The 24,671-nt window shown below is 39.5% G+C and overlaps 1 protein-coding gene across 3 annotated transcripts in view; it reads left to right on the top strand.

The window, feature by feature from the left end:
* Window positions 1-24,671, top strand: part of tspan4a (tetraspanin 4a) — a 287,620-nt gene that overhangs the window by 52,454 nt on the left and 210,495 nt on the right. Inside the window, exon 2 of one of the 3 annotated variants that reach the window (XM_011487843.4) lies at window positions 3,361-3,440. In XM_011487843.4, the coding sequence (XP_011486145.1) occupies window positions 3,378-3,440 (63 nt within the window). In that variant the 5' untranslated portion in view covers window positions 3,361-3,377. Of the gene's footprint in view, window positions 1-1,912; window positions 3,441-24,671 lie in introns of those variants that run through there. The other 2 variants (XM_004066855.5, XM_078944207.1) reach the window with 2 other exon arrangements.

Genomic DNA, 24,671 nt, shown 5'->3' with positions numbered 1-24,671 from the left:
TCTTCACTGGTGTCCATGGATTACATGAAATCTTTCCACCTTTATCCACCTTTGTCATGGTAGGAATAACACGTCAATGTAAGGGTGGGCTCATCTAAGATAGCACAAGGGTTACACAATAATCCCTGTATCCAACACATTCTCACTTAAAATTGTCATATATGGACGCATGGTAGGAACCCCCATCCACGTTTCTAACGCTTTAAGTGAGCCCAACTTGTCGTTTTTTGACGTGCTCCCTGCTCCGAGTAAATTACATTGGAAGAGTTTCAGAGATTCTGACTTCCGCCATAATAATAATACTAATAATAGTAATAATAATATCAATGATAATAATAAAAAGAAAGAAAAGAAAAAACAAAAAGTACTTTTCTTTTTTCCCATATAGCCTGAAAGCAGCATTAGATCCGTTGCTTTCACTTAAAATAGCCCACATTTCTGTCGGTATGTAAAACAGAAATTGAAGTAAAAAAATTTTTAGGGTTGAAAATGTCAATCAAACACCAGCGTGATGGGATCTTTTATTTTCAACACATTGAAAGACCACAATTTGGTCTCATCCAAAGTGTCAATATGTGACGTGTCGGGGGTTCCTACCATACGTCTACATTCCACGAGTTGGGGTGAGAATGTGTTACTGTATCCTGCACTTTACACATTTTTCTTCAGTTCATTTTCTTTTGATTTTCACTTTTGTTACATATCACAATCAAATTGACTGTGTTTCAAATCAGAAAAAGTTCTTACAGTTTGTCAGAGCTAGGCACCTTAGCACACTACAATTTCTTGAGAGTATCCTTATTGCTTCATTTAGCTTAATTCAATACCTAACTTTGTTTTGGCCCCTCAATGCCTTTTGAGGCAAATATGCATCAAACCCCTTCTGCTCCAAAATTGCTTCAAGGTAGCATCTACCAGAAAGCAAAAACATCAGTGATTTTTAAATTTCAGCACCAAGGGGTTAAGATTTTTTTTAAAGCTGAGACGTTTTTAACAATAAACAGCATCCACTGCTATCGGTTAATTCTGTGGTTTGGAAACAACGCTTTTGTCTATGCCGCTATTGATCCTGATAATTTAGCAAAATAGAAGGGATTTTTTTCCATCTACTGCACAGAAGCTGCAGTAAACAAGCTGTAATGCAGCGTGTGCTGCTGCAAACCTCTGTGCTGCATCTGTGCTGTGCTTGACCAAAGTGTGAAATCTTTCATCATTTTCATATTACCTCATCCAGGGTAATTTTCTGCAAGGAAACCCCAATGGCTGTTTTCTCACTCTTGCTGTGGCTCAGCTTTACCCTGATAAAATACACGCAGGCGATGAAAGGGAGAGATCCATTAAATACTCGACGTATCTTAATATGATCTCAACCTCCTGCAGTCTTGTTTTGTGCCTGTGGACTCATAAAACCAGTGACCCAGATGCCAACAGAGTTGTGAGGCCCATGTGATAACTGTGTGTGAATGACATGAGCACTCTTCCTCACAGAACAGCTTGTAGGGTGATGCTCTTGTTTTGTGTGCACGTGTACGGATACTGGGTGACCCAGGTGGAGGAGAGACATGGCTGAAGCTATGTATGCAGAGAGCAGCCTGGGTTGTGCGCAGGAACAACCTCTGCATGTGGAATGAGTCCCATGCCGGAAGAGGAGCAGAGAGCAGAGAGGGGGAGGAAGCATGGCTTCCCGGCACACCGGGTTTTGTGTTTGGGCTTGTTTGCACCTGTGAATTGTGCGTTTGTGTGAGTGTTATCTGGTAGATGAGGCTGTGTGCATGTGGGAAGATGGAGCTGTGAGACTGCTGCTGATTGGTTGTGCACCCTTAGTGGGGTGTGGCCAGAATATGAATGCATGCCTGCCTTATTTGGCTGCCAGGCTTTGGGGGACAGCGGCCGAGGAGGGATGGGGTGCAGTAGAATAAGTGTGTGGAGGGGAGAGCAGGGAAGCTTGTGAGGTTGGCAAGGAAAGAGGCGGGGAGGAGGGAGAGAAAGAAAAAGAGAGAAAGCCGGTGAAGAGCAAGAGGGAGGGAGCTAGAGGTAGCGAGGCTGGACTAGCGCTCAAACACTGCAGTCTTTCTTCTGCTTCTCTGAGGAACAGTCCTCCTTTCCCGCCGCCAGACTCACCTTCCTTCGCTCCTTCTTCTTTTCCTGGTTTGCACTGACTCTGATGGACATCTCGGTCTCCTATCCCACTTGAAGAAGAGGATAGATTGCTTTAGAGGAGGAGTGGGAGACCAGAAGAGGCAGCACCACACTTTGGCTCACTGATGAGTCTGGAAATTAATTATCTGCTGCTGCCACAGAGGAGGAGAGAACAGAAAGTGGACAGAGTTGAGGAATAAGAGTTGAAGAGGGGTGACTTGATGTGTGGAGGACAAGCTGAGTAACCTCTAGAGGCAAAGAGGACAAGTTAGCCAGGATGCGTGAAGCAAGAAGAAAATTAGACAAATCAGCATTTCCACACGGATACTGATACAACAGTTGCATCAAAAGTTTCATTCATCCTTTCAGCCTTCTCCCTTATCCTCTCATCCGTGACAGCATGCTCTCATCTCGCTGTCTATTTTAGTCCTCTAATTCTGCATGTCAGCAGAAGCACATCACCGGCCGCAGCCACATGCTGAACTCTCAGATGCACCTGCGACCACAGAGGTGCAGCATTCTCAGCGGACGTGTTTCTTGGAAGTTTATCATCTGGTGGCCAGGAGCTCTTATTTAGGAACTCCTGGTGAGACCGGGTAGGATCGTTTTTGTCGACGCTGAGCAACTGGAAAGATAGAGCTTTCTGATTGGATTGTAATGAGATGAAACTGCAAACCAGCTTATCTGAGGGAGCATGACACCTGTGTTTGAGGGATTACACAAAGGGAAGCAGGAATGGGAAGAAGAGTGTGTGTCTGGTGTCCTAAACCCACAGAAAATAATGACACTTTAGGAGCGGAGTCAGTAACTGAGACCAACTAACCAGAGGGGCATTATCACCAAAAGACGAGGGGTTGTAATAACTTTCGTAGACGAACTGAGATTGGAAGCATCATTGAATTTCCTCGGTGGAGTACGTCAAAAACTCTGAACCGACAGAGTGGCCATCCAAGACTTCCTGAAGTTGTTAAGCTCCCATAATGAGACGCTCAAGCACAGACGAGACTCCGTACCGACGCAGTCCATCTTTGGACAGCAAACCCGACACACCGCCCTTCACGTCTGGGTTTCACCGCTTCAGTGGCGAGTTTGAGTACAAGCGGCCGCCGTTTGCGTTCGGCTTCCACACCACAAAGGGGCCACAGAACTCCAAGGGGCGCTACAACCAGGGAAAGAAGTATGTGGTGTTTTACCTGGACCTCTCCTTCATATTCCTTCTAGAACTGCGACGCTGCAGGATGGCTGAGGGTTGCATGATGGCCCTGCGATATGGAATGGTCTTCTTCAATCTCCTCTTCTGGGTAAGTTCTATGCCTTTTTTATTGGTTATTTGGCTGGATGTGCTTATCTGTTGCTCAGTTGTATTCAGAGGGAGTTTTGCTGCATCTTCCTTTGAAATCAGAGATAATGGATGAGTTGGAAACAGAGATGTATTGCGGGTTAGAAGCCCACAATGTGGGTGGGTGAAGCTTTTTTGTTATCATCGCAGGCGTTGCAGTGTGGGTGTGCTCTGCATTGTTTTCTGTTTTAAGCTGTGGCATACTAAGACTCTGCATTGTGAGCAGACTCTAATCACAATGTTTGCTTCTGTGCTGTAGTTCACCTACCTCTGCTATATCCTCCAGCTCAACAGCCCTTCTCGCTCCATGAAAGACTCCATCCAAGTGATCTTATCTGTTTGCTGCTGGGATATTGGAGTCCCACAAGTCTGATAGCTCCACTTTCATGTCCAATGATCTTTAGTAGCTCTAATTTCCCTACCTTGCTGTCCTTTGCATCTATGGATGTATAGGTGTTTTTTTTTTGCCACATTCTTTGGCCAATTACTGTAGTTAAAATAAATTTGGACCCTCTGGTTACCCCTCTGGGATCACTTGAATTTGTCAGATGTCTCTTCCTATCAGTAACAGGATGAAATGAAGGCTTAAACTCTAAAATACAATCAGGCCTCCAAAATGCCGCCCCCCTCGAGGAATGAGCAACCTCTTCACCTGCACATCCTGTCAGCTAAACTGCTAATGTCTGTAAAGAGCTACAGTCTGCTCAACCGGACCAGTCAGGGCTGTGATGCTCCTCCAGGTATAAAGAAATGCCCTGTAATTTCAGACCTATGACGAAAAACAATACATCTGACCAAAAGTAGCTGTAAGGAAATGCCAAATGCTTCTTTTTATTTCAGACTTTGACACAGGTTTTTATCAAATGTGTTCATTTTAAAGCCTGTGAATTGAACTGCCGTTGATTGTCTGCATCACAAAAGAATGACCATGACCTTAAATCAGTTGAAACTTGGAAAAAAAAAAAAATTTTGTATGTAAAGAAACACTAATCATCAACAGTAATACTGTGTTTAGTCATCAGCTTTCACACTTTCTAATATTTTCAATGAACTTGTTTTATCTGTAAAGACTCTCATTCATTCCTGATGGTTCCATGCTAAAAAAAAGTTTAATCATATATGACCTTTTGCATCATGTTTGATACGTGCATTTCTGAGACCCCTCATCTCATTAGCATGATCGAAAAATCCATTGCATAGAACTAGGTCCATGCTTTCTGCCCTGTAGTTCACATTCATTCCACTAGGGGCAGTTGAAGGACTTTTCCAGCTCATTCTAAAAATGGCTGCTTCCATGAAATCTCAAAAAAACCTTTGGTGGGAAAGGTTTTGCTGATTTTTAAGATTTTATGGTGAGAGTAACGCTGCAATTATTATTCATTATTAAAATGAATTACTGTATTGAAATAATGAAAAATATGTTGATAATCAATTCTTCATAATAAAGTTACATCATGTTAAAAATTTGTGGATCAAATTTAAGACAGTGGTTAAATAAGGTGCTTTTTCTGAACACTCCTGTCAATTTTTATTACTTCTTAAACTAACGTTGTGAGTGAAAACTTACCAAGTAACCCAAAATATCAAAGCTGAAACTTAAAAAACAATCATCTTCTAAGCCATTGTGTCCCTTTTGGGGTCATCGGGTTGCTGGAGCCTATCCCAGCCACTCATGGGTAAAGGCAGGGGACACCCTGGACAGGTTGGCAGGGAGCCACAGGGCCACAATCACACACCCGTGCACACTTGGGGACAATTTAGAGTAACCAGTTAACCTATGAAGCATATTTTTGGAGGGTGGGAAGAAGCCGGAGTTCCCGGAGAAAACCCACGCATGCACTGGGAGAACATGCTGACTCCACACATATATGTTCTATTTCAGGTCCCCCAGCCTGGAGTTGAACTGGGGGCCTTCTTGCTACGAGGCAAGAGCGCTAACCACAGCACCAGCATGCAACTCTATACTTAAAAAAAAAAAATCATATTGCTCAATGTTTTTTTCTGTATATTTCATCAGGGGATTTGAAACACATCTTAATTCCCCCCAAACTTTGAATTTTTTGTCAATTCTTTGATGTCTTGATGTCAACTTAAAAACCTAAGTGCAGATGACTCTATTTAACACCTTTCCTGATGCTTTGAGTGAAATGTATGCATTTCTTTAGTAGCTAATTGGTGCAGATCGATGAAAAAGTAGTACTACTGTAATCAGATCACAAACACACCATCGTTTTCTCTGTGAATTCAGTTGTAGCGCTTCTCTGCAGTGGGAGAAACAGGGTTGAGCACAACTTTCATGAACAGTGTTGACATACATGGATTTTTTTTGTGCAATCCGCTGTTAGACAACCACCGCCGCCTGAGACTTCAGGCTTCTGCACAGTCCATGAAAAATTGATTCAGGGAATAAATTAATTCTTCATGTAGCTTTACTGGTGACTTCCCATAATCATTTAATGAGGAGTAGATTTTCTTTTTTATTAGAGCTCTTGTTTCATTACATTTATTTACTGATGTCAAAGTCTGTGGGGAGGACCAGGAACATGAATGCAGCTCAGAACCAGGATTCGGGAACCTGACCTTGGAAGGTTTGGCACCATTTATCAACGTTTATATATTTGCAGACAATAAAAAAAAAGGTACTGGAAGAATTTTGTTGCTAAAGGTTAAATTTTGGCTGACTGAGGTAAAGATTTTCAAACTCCACCAACTAAAACTCTCAGTATTTCATCTCATTGCAATAACACGTTATTTAAAAATGTGCATGCATTCTGTGGCCAAAACACCAAACAAATTTAAAGTCCCACCTCTCAGACAAAATCTGAGTCTGTGCATGTGCTGGATTGTGAAAATACTCAGAATGTGACACATCAAAGGCTGTGGTTGACAGCTGGCAGCAGCATAAAGCCTGACAAGAGAAAAGGATTCTTGCATGGAGCTGACACAACTAACCAGCTGCTGGCAGAAGTTGATTAATGTTAGTCCTGCCATGCAAGTGGATTGACACGACCCACTTGAAAAAAAAATATGACTCACATGAGCAAAAGAATTAAGCCGTCTTTGAAAGAGCGTCATATCTTTAGCAGAGGTTGGTAGAAGAGTTTTTTCAACTAGAAGACCTAAAAAGGGAAGCGTGGGTCTGTGGAGTTTATACCACGATAGCAACAAAAAGCAACAAATCAACCATCAAAAATAGCGAGCAATATTGGAACTATCCGTCCAGTTTAGAGCCACATTCCATCTCAGACAAGGAAAACAAAGACGTACATGGATTTATTTCTCTGCAAGTGGATGCAGCAGAATGGAGCGGAGCAGGGAGTTTGTTGCTTGCAGATTGTAGCTTCTAAAGGAAGTCACAAATAAGATATTTTTCAAACTGTATTTTTTTCTCTGCTTCTGTTTCACGACGATTTGATTTAAAAAAAAAATACCCATAAATAAAATTTGAAGTGTGAGGTTTTTCATCAGTATCAACTCTATTTTTAAAGCGCTTTAACACAAATAACAATTGAACAAGGTGCTGTACATTCTACATCAAACCAAGAATGGCCGTGGTGCAGCAGTAGGGCGGTCGACCTCTGATCGGAAGATTGCAGGTTCAATCCGCCTTGCCAGCCCGCCCATGTATCTTTAAAGAAGATTTTAAAAAGTGCTTTACAAGTAGATGCCGTTTCCCAAAGCGTTTTGCAGGACATGCAACCACTCAGATTAAAAACCGATAAACCTTTAAAAATGTTACTGCAGTTATAATTATAAGGCAAGTAATATAAAATGATAAGATGAAGAGTCTCTGGTGTCCACCTCCTCACACCGTCCTCATCCTCCTCACAAAAGAGTCCGATGGGACATAATTTATCCCCATTACAAGCATGATGTTAGACCCTTAAATAAAAATTGAGTCCGCATTCTGGATAAGCGTTAAATGATCATGCAATGTGGACACAAGAGTACAGCCAGATGCTCCGTCCTGGGTGTACATGCCATGCCCAAGTGAACTAGTAAAAAGGTGGATAAGACAGGGAACTCCATCCAACATCTTGCCAAGCTGGCAACCTTCCAGCCGCAAGCTGCTTCTCCAGCCTTTGCCATGGCAACAAACTAACAGTGCAACACTGGATGAACTACTATCTGATGATGAAGACACAGCAGAACTGGCCTTCTCCATTGACACCACCATTCATATCAAATATTAATGTAAAAAAAAGCAGCATCTTTTTTCAGTGTGGAGTCACTGAACTGATGAATCTATTTTGTTAGTTTCAATTACTGCAGGCAAGCAGCATCAAAAGAATTAAGGCTATGATTTGTCTGGAGTTAAAGTGCAGTCAATGAAGGACAAAATGCTGAGAACAGAGACTCAACGACAGCTTCAGTAAATACTGTTAAGAATCGCTGTGATTAATTATTATACTATGATAAAGACTTGATGGACTTCATGCAGCAGAGCATCATGGGACACTGTTTTAGTGCACACAGTATTAATGGCTTACTGCTTCTGCTCTCACTAAAGTCAATATATTTATTGTTATTTGCTTCCTATCTATGCTGCTTAAATGCTCTTGTAAAGTTTTTATGATGACATAACTGAAGTGATATAACAGAAGCCTGTCTCCGTGATAGAGTATTGATTCATGTTCTTTTGTTCAGAATCTTCCCTTTTTCCCCTCTATTTTTTTGCTGTCCCAGGGAGTCATATTATTGCAGCTCTGTGCTTTACTGACTGTTTTAAGAGCCTTTTGCTTCTTAAGTGTTTGGCTCTTAAAGTGACTTCATTGATCTACTTTTGGTAAAACTATTGCGCTCAACTGCTTTAATAAACAACAGGAAGTCACATTTATTACCTTCAGTGTCTATATTGGGCACAGTTAAACCTCAGAGTCAATTATCAGAAACATGCCGTATTTCCATGCAGTTAATGTGCTTTTTTAGAATTACTTGCAAACAAGTAAAAAACTATATGGTGAGCAGAGTTACTCAACATTGCAGCTTAAAAAAAAAGAATTTATCAATTTGCAATTGCAAAAAATAAAAAACACAAACATGACAAAAAAACTGTCTCAAATTGTTGCCATGGAACTATGAAGTCACCTAAAATCCTAATTTACCCCAGTCAAGTGCAGGTTTAACAAATAAAGACATTACGAACCTTTAAATGACCCTTGATCTCAAATAAAATGAGAAATCAAGTAATATTCCTTTTCTTCTTAATTGAAAGTTGGGAATCTGTCTTTCAGTAAATAACATCAAAGCAGACTTGAAAGGTGACAACATATTTTTCCACAGTTTGTAGCAAAAGTGATATAATATTGATTTCTGGCATTCTGCTTCAGAGCAGTAATGAGAGCAGCATGACAACCTTTCAGCTGGTCCAACATAAGACAGAAGACCACAGATCAAAACTATCCATTTTTCTTTCAAATTTTGTTTTGGTTTTATTTCTGTAATTGACAAAAAATGTGTTTTCTTGTAAAAAAACAAAAAAATAAAAGATATTCTTTATTGGTCAGCCAGGAGGAGATGTGGTTTTATGTGGTGGAGTGAAAGGCAGCAATAAGACATATAACGACAAGTATTATGTTTCTCTGGTGTTGCTCAAGAAGCAGACTTAAAAAAAATTCTCTAAAGAAGCACATCTAACAAGTGATATTGACTTAAAGACCCACTTCCATAAAAATAGTGTTTTGGGTGTTTTTAATATGTTCTAATGGCATTTTTCTGATAATGGAGGACATATATGAACAATATTAAGATTACACTTTTATTTCTGAGGTAAAACAGTTTCTTTATTCAAAGTAGTTTGAATCAGGAGCAGACAAAAAAATTATGTTTGAAAAAGCGTGTAGCATGGAAACACGGAAGCTACAACTAGCTCCGCTCCATTTTATAATAAAAATATTAATACATTTTATAAGGCGGCTTTCTGAGCACTAAAGGTCACCGTACAACATATGTAGTATATAAAATACAACAAACAGTTAAAACTACAACAATTTAAATACATACACATTTAAATGAAATTTATATAAAAGAGATGCATCCACTTAGACGACTAGATCGGTGTACGGCTTTGTTTTCCTCGTCTGAAGCGTCTTAATAGAAACTGTACAGCTGCATAGCTCCAATATTACTGGCCATTTTGGTTGCACCAGTAATTTAGGTTGGGGTATGACGGGCTGTAAGCTAGTGGGAGAGTGTGTAAGTGTGCAAACAGACAGGGAGGGGACTGGGGGGCGGGGCTGCTTCTTACCAACACAACTCAGAGGTGAATTTCTAATGAATTACAGCTGCTCTGCAGAAAATAGGTCCTGGAAAAGGACACAGGTTTTGTTGGCTAAAATTAACATAATTATAATTAAAAGACTAGAATTTTGATTTAAAAAAAAGCTTTTAAAAGAAAACTTTTGAAATTGATCAAAAGAGGAATTTAATGTTTCTGAGTCAGAAAAAAATTCCAAAAATGTAATTTAAATTGTGTTTCCTGCCTGTGTTTTCTAAAATCTGTCGTGCATTTGAGTTTTTACGACTTTGCAAAAATGATGCTGCCCTTCAGAAGCAATGATGCTTGTTTGGGGGTTCTTATCTAAGATGATGCCACATTGAATGCAGCCCAGGAACAACCACTTAACCTCTGCCTGTGACCCTAAATGTTTTCATCCTGTTTATTTCCACCCTCAGTATTCTGAGTTTGGCCACATGTTAAAACTGGTGCCTCTGGGGATGAGAGTTAAATCGTTTTAAAACTAGACCTTGTGAATTCTCCCAGAGAGCTTTTTATAGATGCAGTACCGTGGCATTGCGTCTCATCGCTCAGCTTCCATGATGCATTGTTCTGCTCTCCTTTGAGGTTTGTAACAAAGTACCAGTCAATTGTGCTTTAATGCTCGAGGTGGAAAGGAGACCAAAGCTCTGCACAAGGGCAGAATGTGTGTTCTTTTATTTTAGTTTGGACAACAATGATCTAAAACTCATCTTTTGGTGAGTTTTCTCTGACGGACAAGGGAACTTTGTCTTCGAGTCTGAGGAGCAGATGCTTGGATAGCATGGCTTCTTAATCCATAGTACAGACGTAAAAAGGGAGTGAGATGTCAAAATGACTATCATCTTTGAAATGTCACTTGATTTCGGATTTACTTTTTCACCAAATCAAAAATTGTATGTATTTTTCTGTGTTCTGCAGCTAGGAGCTTTGCTTTGAAAGAAATCGTAAGAAGGTTCACTTTAAGTCCAATTTTTGCAGAGGGGACAGATTGGAATGATATCTATTATAAAATCTGTTTGCTCCAAAGCAATTATAACAAATTGTTTTGAATTTGATAAAACTTGAAAAAGTTGATCTGATAATTTGAGCTGAAGTGGAATATAACTGCATTGTTGCTGGATTGAATTGGATTTTGTGTGATTTGATTTTGTCTAACTTGTTTACCTTCCCCGTGTAGCACCTTGAAAAGCGTTGCGAGGGGCTGTTGTACGAATAAACCGAAATGTTGTTGGAAATTGTTTCTCAAGTTCTAAAGCTGAGCTACCAGACATGTCAGGGTCTTCTGGTACAAAACAGCTTTCTGGCGTTAGTGTCACCGGCACATTTGTTCTTGAGGCGAGGGAAAGATGTCAGGGAGTCAAAAAGAGACGAGTTAGGGGGAATGATTATGATTGAGGTCAGAGCTGCTGATCTGGTGCTACCCAGGGAGTAATGACGAGTGAGATGAGATTTCTTGCTCCAGAGATGAGTCAGTAAACTAGCGAAGCATCATAAACGCTTTGGAGCAGGAAAACTACAGGTTACACAGTCGCCCATGTCATATTTTACAAAATATAGCGAAATGAGAGGAATTTCTGGTATTTGTTGACATTGCTATTCTCCTTGCTTGCCAGTACTTAGCTGACGCAATGTTTTATTTAATCCATTTTAATCTATTTTCCATCAAATGCTGCGAGATGTTATTTTGAGGGGCAGATATGTTTAAAATTAGTTCCACTGTGAATTTATGTCCCTAGGCAACCTAGCTGTGTTCTCTGCTGCACTCTCTTATTGCCTCTCATTACATAAAACAAGAACTGGCAGCTCAGACAGTGCTCGCACTAAGAAAGCAAAATGGGGAATGAGTAAAAGGACGAATTAAGAACTAGCAATGGATCAGAGTCCTACAGTTTTATCATGCACGTACCAGTTTCCAATAAGTCCTACATTTTCCTACCAGTTTCAATTGAATTATAAAGAGTAAAGCAGTGTTGTATATAATGCTATCTGCCCTCACCCACAGACTCTGTTACTAGTTTTTTACCTGCCCTCACAGCTGCTTCCTTCTCTGCTCCCCTTTGCCCCTGCCACCCTGGTCAGAGCTGCACGAGTCAAATTCATGAATAAAAAACTTATTTTTTCTATTTAGCGGCTCTTCTCTTGGTTTTAACTCCATAGCAACCATTTTATGTTTTGATCCACTGGGGGTGACAAACAGGTCAACACAAGTTTTAGAACAATTGGCAATAGTACATTTTCGGATTTCCTTGGCAGCAGAATGGCCGCCAAGCAGTAGGTCTTGTGGCCAACCTATAATAAGAGTCGTTCAGTATGCCCAATATTTCACCTGGTACTAATTGCGCGCAGATTTTGTTGAGTTATTCAGTATGTGGTGGGGGTGACATTTTCACTCAAAGGTGGCGTGAGATAGAAGAATTGCAAAAATGATAGGGTCACAAAAAAATGGAATGTAAAAAATCCACATGTCTACAGTAGTAAAGTGGCCAGTTGGTTGTTTTGTCTCAAATCGTGTTATTTTTTTCTTTTAAAATTGATTTTATTGTAAAAATTCCTTCCAAAAATAAAAGGATTCAACAGAATTCTAGTGTGCTTCGGTCCTGTTAAATATGACTCAGTGTGCAGCGAAAAACACCAGCCCTATTTGTGTGTGCATGTATGAGTGTCCAAAGACAAATCAAGCAACTTGCACAACTCACTCACTGAGATTTTGCCATCTAATGAGCTTCTTCTTCATGTGACATTTGTCTAAAAATGGACAACTAAGTTTGAGTTAAGTTTATGGGTCACAGCTGCCGGAGTTTTTTTTTTTTTGCCCCCCAGACAAACTGTCAAAAATTTTGACTCTAGAAGTGACAGAGAAGGTGGCTGCTGGAGGACCCAAATGCAGGGAGCAAGACTGCTGGAGCAGAACTGAAATAATAAAGGAACTGAGGGTTATTAAACAACCGCGAACCATGATCGTGACATGCCAAACGTTGGAGACAAGAACATCTGGAAGTGACATAGTCCAGTGTATCCCTGGACTTGTAAATATGTAGGACCAAAGCTGGTGTTCTGTGAGGGTTAGGGGCAGAAAACCTGAAAACAAGTCAACGTTGAAGCTGAAAGCTGCGTTGTATGGCCCAAAGATGTTACCTGCCCTCCCTTTTGGCTCGTCCTTCTGGCCCTTTCTGCTCTCCTTTTTGTCTCTGACTCCCTGAGCAGAGATGTGCTTGACAAATTCACGACCCCCCCCCCGACTTTTTTCAAAGTGGTGACCTCTCTGTTGGTTTTAGCTCCATAGCAACCATTTAATTTTTTGATCAACTGGGGGTGACAAACAGATCTATGTAATTGTTAGAAGAATCAGAAAAAGTAAATTTTTGGATTTTCTTGGCAACTGAGGTTTTTTGTTAACCACGCTCACATTCTTAACTCATTCATATACTGTATTTGTGGGGGTTAGGGACCAGAGACACCCGCGAAAACGCAGAAGCCGCGAATATGGAGAACTACCCCCACCACAGCGGGTGAAGAATGTCCGTCATCGATCGTTACTCATCAAACACCCTTCTGAAACATTTCTGATACTTTGTGAAACATTTATTAAAGAACATTGGAATATTGCTCAACATAAATAGTTTTTTTTTATTCTGAGCAATCGTCTGTACAGTAGCATACTTTATAACGCGCATTAGAAATGTCACTCTGTCACTCTGAGCCTTAAAACCAAGAGCCTGTGCTTCCTCCTTCATCAGTTAAATACAAGAGTTCTTCTTCCAGAAGAGGCAGGTTTTATCCACAGTCATAGCCGCACGCCTAGCAAAAAATAAGTTCCGATCACATAGCTTAAATGTTCGATATTACTGCGCTGGCTTCTTTAAAACAAACGTTAGTCCGCTTTTTGTGAAAAAACAATCCAAACCCAAAAAAAAAAAGAATAAAGTACTAAAAACTGGTTGAATATCTATTTCTTTTGTAAGTGACCATGGTATAAGCGGGTTAATGGCTTTCGAAGTGTGCATTATCAGAATTAACGCGCTTCACTGAAGCAACCGTCCGACGCACAGGCTTCCACGACCTGCGTTAAAAAGTGATAATGCACACTTCGTCGTCCAATAACCCTTACTTAAACACCTGCTCCGGATGATAATTATTCTCCGTCATGATCTTCCTCAGCATTTTAGGATATTTTCTGACCGCTTCTGAGTCAGCTGATGCCATTTCTCCGTGCGGGGCACAAACTGCGGTCGGTAGCGATTCAGGAACCTGTGGAATTAGCTGTGAAATATTCCTTAGAAGCTGGTAAGGAAGCCGAACGGGCCGGCGTGCTCTTCATCTCCGTTCCCCTCCTGCCCCACAGCACCTCCTTCTGACGCAAAAGTCTCATACAAGCGTCTTGAGCTGAGGTTTTGCGATGAAACGGAGGAGTCATGTGACTGAAAAAAAACTTTGCGAATGCGTGAAACTGCGAATATTTGAACATGAATAAGCAGAGGAACACTATTTTATTTTGTTCAGCTTGAACCAGGATTTAATGTAATCAATTATCACCATAATCTGTAAAAAAAAACTTTTTATGTAAGCTAGCCATGCTTGCACCATTAAAAATCTACATCTTCTAAATCCAACAGTTTTTTTCCAAGAAGCTTCCCAAGGATGCTCAAGGAGTTGGGAGGTGATAGATCAAAAACCCCTAGCAGGATTTTGAATTTGTAAAAGGCACGAAAGTATTTTTCTTTTTTTCAAATTTAGGATGGCGGCCTCTTCCCGATGTCACAGGTGCACAAAACTGGCAGTGTGTGAAATTACGTGAAATTACTAAAACAAAAGTTTTCTTATCGCATATTGTGCAAAATTGTGAAATTTGGCAAATTTCACACTTTGCCACAAAATGGCAGCCTACCCATGGGTCAAGTGGTCATCCCAAAATAATTTCTAAATTTTCTTTGGATGTTCCTGATACATGATTTTTGCTTTCTAAGTGGATTTTAGATATTTTATTGAGCCCCATAAAAGATTTTGACCCCATTCATTTTTTTAAAACGTTTTTGCCCGCTGTGATGTCTTTTTTGGGGGTGGGGGGGTCACTCATTATGCCCAAATTAATTTTTGCCGGGTGCTCGGTTCTTGGAAATTTTGGTGAGGCTTTGAGCATATGGTTTTGAGCATGTTTTCCCTCAAACGAGCAGTAAGAAAGAAGGAAGGCGAAACAAGCCCATGTCACCGTTAACTACGTACATTTTGTGCATTTTCCAGGTAAGAAATTTGGTTTCTTGCGTTTTATATTCGTCGATGCGTGGGTTTCTGCCCTTTAATTGAATTTGGTTTCGAGATATTAAAGATGTAGGTAGGTATTTTAGGTAGTTTATACGCATGTATTACATAAATCAATCAATAAACACAATTGTGCGTTATTTTTGCGAGATGCAAATGGCTTTCCATTGTTGTTCCACATATGTCTAATGGAATTTTCCTGCATGTAAAACTTTTTTATCCCGTATATGGCGCACATATCATGTTAACATAATATAATTGGTGCAAAAATCACTAATGAATTGCATATCAACAGCACAATAATCACCAGGGGTTCATGTTCCATGTTGATTTACGTGTTTATTCATATTTTTTCTGTGGTTTTAGCGTAGTTATCTCATTATACATCTGTAAAAATGTCAGTACAGACCACAGCTTTTCTCACTTTTTCCATGTATATTCATGTATGACCACTTTTCATCAGTTCAGCAAGGGCAACATGTACATAATGGCTGTATGACATCGCTTAAGACAAAAAACAAACAACCACTAAAGTAAAAAGGCACCAATTGTTACAGCAAGAGGGAAAATGATCTGTGTACTATTGGATAAACGCAGATTATTACTCTAAGTGGAAGAGCAAAGACTGTTCCAGAAAATTAGGGAACTCAAAAATATTCATGGCACCACTTTTATTTCAGCGGAAATCACCATGCTGCTGGAAAAAACAGCCCACAGCTACAAAACACCAATATAAGACTCTCATTTACAGTCACTTTTCAATTAATCTTGTTAGCATAAATGTTACTTTTCCACACCACGGGGGGGTGGAGGAGATGATGTGAACATCCGCAGATGAGGCTGGGGCAAGGAAGAGATGGAAGTTGAGACTAGGCAGAATGAAGAGACAGAAGATGTATCCTCTGAAGTTTTGTTTACTCGTCATCGTAATGTAGGTCAGAGCCCAGCGGAGGAGCCGCAGATTGCCAGAGTCAAGAACGGCTTGCATTTGTCTCTACCGATTTAACCGGATCAATGGAAATGGTCTTTGTACTGATTTGAGATCTGCTGGCCCCACCTTGCCCATCCCCTGCCGCTGCACAGTCCATTGATTTGCAGTCGCACTGCTGCCGGACGTGCGCGGCATGAGTGGGCCGGATAATAGGTTTGCAGTTTGCTGAGTTTGGCATGTTTGTGCACAAATCTCAGAGGAAGCCCTGTCATTCAAACAGAGAGGAATTTCAGCGAGCGGATAAGACAATAGGAATGTATGCCTACATTCCCTTTCCATATATCAACTTTGTGTTCAGACATGATGGCATATTTTCTTGTCCACACATCATTAGGTTTTCTTCCAGGACTGTCTTGTTTGTGCAGCAGATAGTGCTGGTCTGTGGAGCTGGTGCAGAATAAACGGACAAATACACTCTCTTTTAAAAATCCTATAAAAAATGTATTTTCTGTCAGATATTTGTTGAAAATATTCCTCATTGCAGCCCTGCAAAGATTTTCTATTTTGCTTATAACAAGGTTTTATGGGAGGCTGAGGGCTTAAAAAAATCCTCAGTTATTGAAACAGCTTCTTTAAGGTTTAAAACCATAGACAACACTTGTTAGCTTTTGCCAATACAAGATTTTGGCATCGTCGTAACAATGACCTTGTTTGAGGCATCCATTTGGCATTTGAGCATGTGCTTTCCTCATGTTTCCATGGTAATAAAAATCACTGTCTCCATACATTTCTGCTGACAAGATATTGTGAGCAGGAGAGCAAAGTATTTATCTTTTTTATCTTATGTAAGAACAATCATTTAGCTACGGCTATAAAGAAAAAAGCTTTAAGGTCAATCAAATTGTTTCTTTACATTTTGAGTTGACAAAATAAACACAAGTACTTTGATTTGGAGGAAGGAAAACTACAATAAACGTACAGGTGTCTATTTCAGGAATAAAACTACACCCACCTACAAATCTACATTTTACACACACATACAGATACACACTCACATGGGAGGCCTGGGAGCTTGAGGGTCCTGCGCAGTATCTGTTCCTAGCACTGCGCTTTTACAGACTGAGAGCTCTGAGGTCTTTCCAGGTATCTGTTGTAGCCATTCCTCCAGCTTGGGGGTTACTGCCCCGAGTGCTCCAATCACCACAGGCACCACTGTCACCTTCACTTTCCAGGCTTTCTCCAGTTCTTCTCTGAGTCCCTGTTATTTCTCCAGTTTCTCATGTTCCTTCTTCCTGATGTTCCCATCGCTTGGCACTGCCACATCCACCACAACGGCTTTCCTCTGTTCTTTACCCACCACTACAATGTCTGGTTGGTTCTCCATTATCATCCTGTCAGTCTGGATCTGGAAGTCCCACAGGATCTTTGCCCCCTCATTTTCTACCACCTTCGGAGGTGTTTCCCATTTTGACCTTGGGGTTTCCAGTTCATATTCTGCACACATGTTTCTGCATATTATTCCAGCCACTTGATTGTGGCGCTCCATGTATGCTTTCCCTGCAAACATCTTCCTCTTTACACAGCCTACACCTTGGGTCTTGTCTGGTGGGGTAGATCTGAGCCTCTACTGCTCTGGTGCTCAGGGCTTGTTCCTGAGCTGCCAGGATGAGTGCTTCAGTGCTGTCCCTTAGGCCAGCCCTTTCTAGCCATTGGTAGGACTTCTTGATATCAGCCACTTCAGTTATGGTCCGGTGGTACATCCCATGCAGAGGTTTGTCCTCTCATGAGGATCTGTCCTCCAGCACTGTATCCTCTGCTCTCCATTGCCTGAGACATTAACTGAGCACACTGTCAATTGGGGCCTATATATATATATATATATATATATATATATATATATATATATATATATATATATATATATATATATATATATATATATATATATATATATATATTATATTATATATGTTTTATTTTTAGCACACAACAGTAGCAGATCTAGTGCTATTTGATCCGACTCTTTCCTCTGATACATAGCAGTACATATTCTATTATACAAATCTAGAAAAACTAATTTCACACCTTGTCTATAAGACTGTTTGGAACAATAACTTGAAATATTATATTTCAATAAAATAATGATCTGTATAAAACTGCGGTAGGATGCTTGCTCTTCGTAACAACATGAATTCAGTAGCAAAAGAAAAAGCAGTCCCTCCCTGCCTGTCCAGTGTGAACACCTTAAGCTAATAGCGCGTTCAAGAACTCCCATTTAGCACTTAAATAAGCGTCAGATGCCTGGTGTGTCTGTAGCTTTACAAACACTTCACAATACACTTACCACACGCATGCCATTTGTACGTACCGATTTCAGGATGTCCCTTAAGGTGGCGGCACAAATCTGAAGGGAACTGCTAGACACACCTGCCCCTCCTTTTAGATGCTGTCACACCTGTCTACGATGCTCTTCGGGCTAAAACAACCCAAAAACCTGCAGTACTCGCATGGGTCAACTCCCCGGACGGGTACATGTGACTAAGGCATCAATTGGGGTTTGAGTGCATTTGTCTTTTTCACATTTTTGTTTTTTTTCTGGAGTATTTTACCAGTTGAAGTCTCCAGTTAGACCATCTAACTGCCAGGCTGCAATTCTTTTCTTATTCAGGAATATAGATCTGCACTTGCAGGCGCGCTTGGGGTCCTGGCGGTGTTGCATGCCACATAGATCGCTTCGCTTTATTCTTCACCTCATTTCACATTTGAAGAGTTCATGCTGGACCATGTGACTGAAATGTTTCCAAGTCCTCCAGCTGCAATTCAAACCAAAAGTAGCCCTGCTCCAGCTTGTTCTTCCTGATAGGCTTTACTATTATTCCATCCAAACCCCTCTGCTTCTTTTAAAGCTCACTTTGTGACTATCATCAGTTTTGCAGACCGGGGTATTTCCAAGCACAGATGTATCCTGCAGCGCAGGCAGGTTGATAGCAGGTTCAAGGTCAAGACCATGTGAGAGTGTGGTGGTTTCAGACTTTCAAATTGCAGCGCTCCTTGCCTGTTGTATGAGCACTATTTGCTGTAAATTTATGGACAAAAATAACTCTTACATATTTTATCAGTGCAAAAATGTTCTGCGTCAGCGGGAAATGACAGCAAGGAGTGGTGAGTTTGAACTTGGCTAGGTCAAAGAACTAAAGAGACCTCACATAGTCATGGAGCCTGAAATTCATGGTGAGTTAATAGGTTATCTGTTAACAGGACTCTGGCTATTGTTTTTCATATTTTTTATAAGTGAAGGAAAGATCTTTCTGAGTCTAGCTTCAATTTATCATCTCCACAAATATAACCGGTATTATAAAAAAAAAAAAAAAATATATATATATATATATATATATATATATATATATATATATATATATATATATATATATATATATATATATATATATACACATATACATATATTAGGAATGTAGGTAAAGAGTTATTTGTGTTACAGAAGAACATATAAGTACACTGCAAAAAAATCTTTCTCTAAACTAGTTAAAAAATATAGAAAGCAAGTTGTTTTTTTCCTTTTATAACTAAATACATCTGCCAATGGAACCAGTAGAATTTATCTTGGTAAGATTACTTGAAAAAAATGTTATGTTCTGCCTTAGTTAGGAAAAAATGTAATCTTGAAATTAGCTGTAACCACCAAGTATTTTGTTCTAGTAATGGTAAATGTTGTGTCTTAAATATTTCAAAAAAGATGGTTTAATCTTTCCCCAAATATCTCTTATTTTATGCGCTTTAAGTGTCTCATTATTATCTTTATTTCTTAAAGTACAACAAAAATTACACAATTTTAGGAAAAAATGCCATTAAAATAAAATGTGTGCTGATGTTCAGACTTCTGTCCAGCCGTTGTTAAATACTTTTGAAGTATGTTATATGTAAAGTTTTCCTAAATAAATCAAGCCTGTTTCTTAAATTGACACAATTCATTGTTCACAAATAAAACTTACTTATACTTATTACTGCTTATAAATATAATGTACGGTAAAAATAAAACAATTTATTATATATATTTTTTAGATTAAATAACTCAACATAATTTTCAAGATTTTTTATCTTCATTTGATTTAACATTAGGTTTGACTGGTTAATATGAAAGTTGGGTATTTAGCTATTGGTTGAAGTGATAATGGTTTTTAAAGTGATGTCACAACCTAGCCGTACCTGTCAGTCAGGCAGATCTTCCTAAAGGCCGTGTAACACAGCCACTACGTACATTTTGAGTTGATTTGATTTATTGCGCATATTGCACCGATTAAAAATGTTCAAAAGTGAATATAAGGGGAAAAAGTATGAATAAAGCACGCACAGTACACGTAAATAAATGTAAAACATGAACGGTGTGTGATTATAGCGCTTTTTATAAGAAAGTCATTGGTGATTTGTGTGTCAATTACGTCATTTTAACCTGATATGTGTGCTGTATACGGGATAAAAAAAATATACATCTGTGGTACATGCATGAAAAGTCTGTTAGACATACTTGGATATGCGTGGAATGGTGGTGGAAAAACTACCTAAAATTCACGTAAAATGAGTACTTCTGAAACAACGAAAACGTTTGAAAAGCTCAAAACCGAAAGACCCGTCGGCCAAAACCCTCGACGGACACCTGCGCACATGTATGAATGACGAACGCAACAAACACTTATGAATTATGTAAATAACGCATGTATCATGAAAGACCGAAATGTTATATGTGGAAAATGTGCTAAATTTACGCAGTGGCTGTGTTACACTGCCTTTAAAGAGTCTCCCTTATTTAATTTTTGGCAAAAGATGTCCTAGATCCATTTTCAGTTAGTGAATCGGATCGTTCAAAATGAACTTAAATCGACTATGAATTATTTTAGCGACCATAAATTATGATATGAATTGAATCGTTGTCAAACTAAATTGTTACACCTCTAATGCTTTTCATCCACTGGTCTCTCATTTAATATGTAAACAGCCCCATTAGCACATTTCCTCAGATGTTAATGTTTATTTACTGAGTCAACCATTCAAAAGAAGATTCATTATCAACTATTCTTAAGCTGGAGGAGCTGTCATTTCTTCCAGCACATTTCCATATTAGCCCTGGGAATGAGTTGGGGCACTTAGTGAAAGCTGCGCTCTCTATTTTGTCAGTACCCTGACAGTGAATTATTTCCACTGCATCAGTCTGGCACGGCCACAGCCAGTATGCTGTTTGTACACAGGTGGCCTCGATTTCACGTGGCAGCGCAGGACATCATTAAAACAGGAATACCTACTAGGACGGGCGATGAACACTTCCTTTGCCAGGCTAATTTGGTCGTCTAATGATTTTAGCAGAAAAGGATCTTGATTGACACCAAAGTTTAATTACTTGTTTGCTTGTACAATGGAGTGTTTCAAAAAGTTTTGCAGACATATAAACAATAACACATTAAATTTACCAAGATGCCAGCATTTTTAAGAGGACAGAAACACAACCCAATTAACGTCTATTTGGGAATAAAAAATCACTTATTGGATTCTCTAGTCACTAACCATCAGAGTATATATTAAATGTTACTGAACAAACCTCCTTATTCAAAAATAAAAACATTAAAATGCACTGTTCCACATTATTGCACACAACAGTCCCACAACATTTTATAGATTCCAAAGAACTGAAAATGGTCGTTTGTTGAATTTGCTGCATATTTACTGAAATCAAAAGTTATTCCAATCAAAAGCATCTTAGTAGGTCAAGTTATATTTGAACGTGGAACCCCTTATTTTGTAGCAGCTTTACATTTCTTGCATCCATGGAACTTGTGAGTTTTTGGAAAGTTTCTGCTTGACTTTCTTTGCAGGATGTCAGAATAGCCTCACAGAGCTGCTGTTTGGATGAGAACTGCCTCCCACCCTTATAGATATTTGGCTTTAGGATGCTCCAAAGGTTCTCAGTAGGGTTGAGGTCAGCGGAGGATGGGACCCACCATCAGTTTATCTAGTTTTCTCCCCATAGCAGCCAATCATCCAGAGGTATTCTTTGCAGCATGAGATTGTGCGTTGTCACAAATGAAGATGATTTTGTTACGGAAAGCGTGGTTCTTCTTTTTGTGCCATGGAAGAAAGTGGTCAGTCAGAACATCCGCATAGTTTTTAAAGGTGATTATCACAACTTCAAGTACCCTTAAGGGCCCAAACCGTCTCTCGCCCAAAACATGTTTGAAAATGAGTCTTTATGTATGTCTGGACCCACTGCAGCCAATTCTGCGTGAGTGTGTTTCTGGGTTGGCCGAAAAGAAGGTATAACTGCCTCTTAAGGAACCTACACCTTGATATTGGTGGGACGCCAGAGACACCAGCAGCTTCAAACATGTGCTTGCTGATTTGTGATGGTATTTTTCTTTTAATCCGATGTATTTGTCTGGCAGAAACCTTCCTCATTCTGCCTTTATCTGCAGGTGTCTGACATTGATCTAGGTGATCCAAAGAGCCCAGAAACATAATATCATCCATGAGTTTAATTGAAAAACAAAGTTTTATCTTTTTGACACTTAAATACAATTTGCAAAATAACTGAAAACACACTGGATAGGTGTGCTTGGTTAGTCTCAGATTACCGTTTGTCAGTCCTTTTTGGATGAGGATTTGTATTATCACAAAAATGAATGTTGTAAACATGTTTGACCGTTTGACCGTGACAGCCTATTCGAGGACACATAAATGTTTTACAACACAAATGGAACGAAAATTTGAGAAGACAAAATCATTTTTCCTTTTATTGCCAGAGAAGCCAGAACCAAGAACAATAGGTGAGAAAAATCAGGCGTGACCTTTAATTTAACCGAAGAAAAGACCACTATCCGCAGCATAAAACACATTTTTTGAGTGCTTAGGTTTTATTTCTCGTTTTTATTCTTTCCTATTAATTTGTATGAATGGAGATGTTGTGATGGTGAGGAACATCAGTGTACATTCCACGCTGAGTGCTGAAGTGTATGGGGGCTGTGATCCGATTGCAGGGTTATTTTCCCCATTATGACGACTTTTCTAAAGAAAAAGTTTACATTATTTTGAGATTTATAAAGAACTTTAACTGCAGTTTTATGTTGAGAGATGAACAGATTTTATTAACCCTGTATAACCATCTGTGTCGTATTTGAAACACACGTTTCTAAGACCCTTATCTCTTTTTCAGGATCCAAACTTTTTTTTACTTGCTCATTGCAAAATGGTTGTCCATGAAATCTCAAAAACACTAATGGCGGGAAAAGTTTTAGCTAGTTTTCTAAGGTAGCAACTGCGCCACCGTGCAGCCCGTGAGAATAACTCATCTAGTGTTATTCATTTTTTATTAAATTACTTCATGTATTTACATAAAAGGAAAATTGGTTGGTAATAAATTGTTCGTAACACCATTTTCAAAATGTGAGGATCAAATTTGATACAGTGGCTAAATAGGGTGTTGTCACGGCGGGGGGTTGAGGGAGTACCCAGATGCAGAGAGGAGGAGTTAGGTGGATCCAGGAGAATCAGTTCTTTTAATGCTCAAAGTCCAAAAAACTAAAATAAAACACCACTGCAGCAGGCAGACAAACTCAAAACTAGAAACTCGAAATACACTAAAAACTCGGTAGACAAAGGACTAACAACAGACTACAGTGACCCCTCGCTATAACGCTGTTTACCTTTCACGATTTCGCTACTTCACAGATTTGCATCGTGCATTGTGTTCTGCATTCTGACTGGCTAAAAAGTCACTCAGCTTCTTCTCTACCTGTGCTTCAATAACGTTGCAGTTTAATATGTGCACGTACGTAAAACATCTCGCCAAATTTACATAACGTACGTGCAAAATCTCTTGATGGTGGCATGTTGGTGTATAAGGATCTTTTTGCATAGAAGAAAAAAGAGCGACAACAACTGCCTATCACTATGTTCTTCTCCCGAACAAACACAGCTGCACCGCGGGCTTTAAAAGAAGAAAACACTGCAGAGCGGAGTCAGGATGCAGCGGCTCAGTCTGAAGAGCAATGAAATACACCTGAGTCACTATTTGTCCAACTGTACTTTGTATCTTTTTTTCATAATCATTTTAAAATTTCTCCCGTTTAATCCAATTACTCAGGTCGCGGTGGCCGGTGCTTTGTTCTTTCTTTTCCATGTATAATAGAGTATTTATTTGTATAATAATTGTAAAAAAAAAAAAGGTTTCTACTTCACAGATTTTGCCTATCACGGGTTCTTTTTGGAACGCAACCCCCGCGAAAAACAAGGGTTTACTGTACAACAGACTATGGACCGGCGCAGGAGGAAGGGAAAGTCAGGACTTGAATACATGCAGACAAACGAGACACAGGTGAAACCAATGAGGGCAGTTGGGGACCAAAGTAAAGCTCGATACAACAGCAAAACAGGAAACCTTCAAAATAAAACAGGAAACCAAAACTCAAGACATGACAGAACAAAAAGAGAACAAAAGCAAAGAAATGTAAACCGTAACAGTGTTTTTGTTCTTCCCTGAACATATATGTCAATATTTTATATGATAAACTAAATATGTTGTTAGCAAAAACTTACCAAAACCTCCAATGGATCATAATTGATCAATGTCTTGTAGTATTAATATTTGTGTATTTTTTGGGGATTTTTTAAAAGGTTGGAAAAAACATATTAATTCCCCCCAAAATTGAAGTATCTGTGAATTTTACATGGTTTACAAATGCATT

Source organism: Oryzias latipes, chromosome 3, assembly GCF_053564925.1.
Source record: "Oryzias latipes strain Hd-rR chromosome 3, Olatipes_Hd-rR_3.1".
Lineage (NCBI taxonomy): Eukaryota > Metazoa > Chordata > Actinopteri > Beloniformes > Adrianichthyidae > Oryzias > Oryzias latipes.
This window is presented reverse-complemented; position numbering and strand designations above follow the sequence as displayed.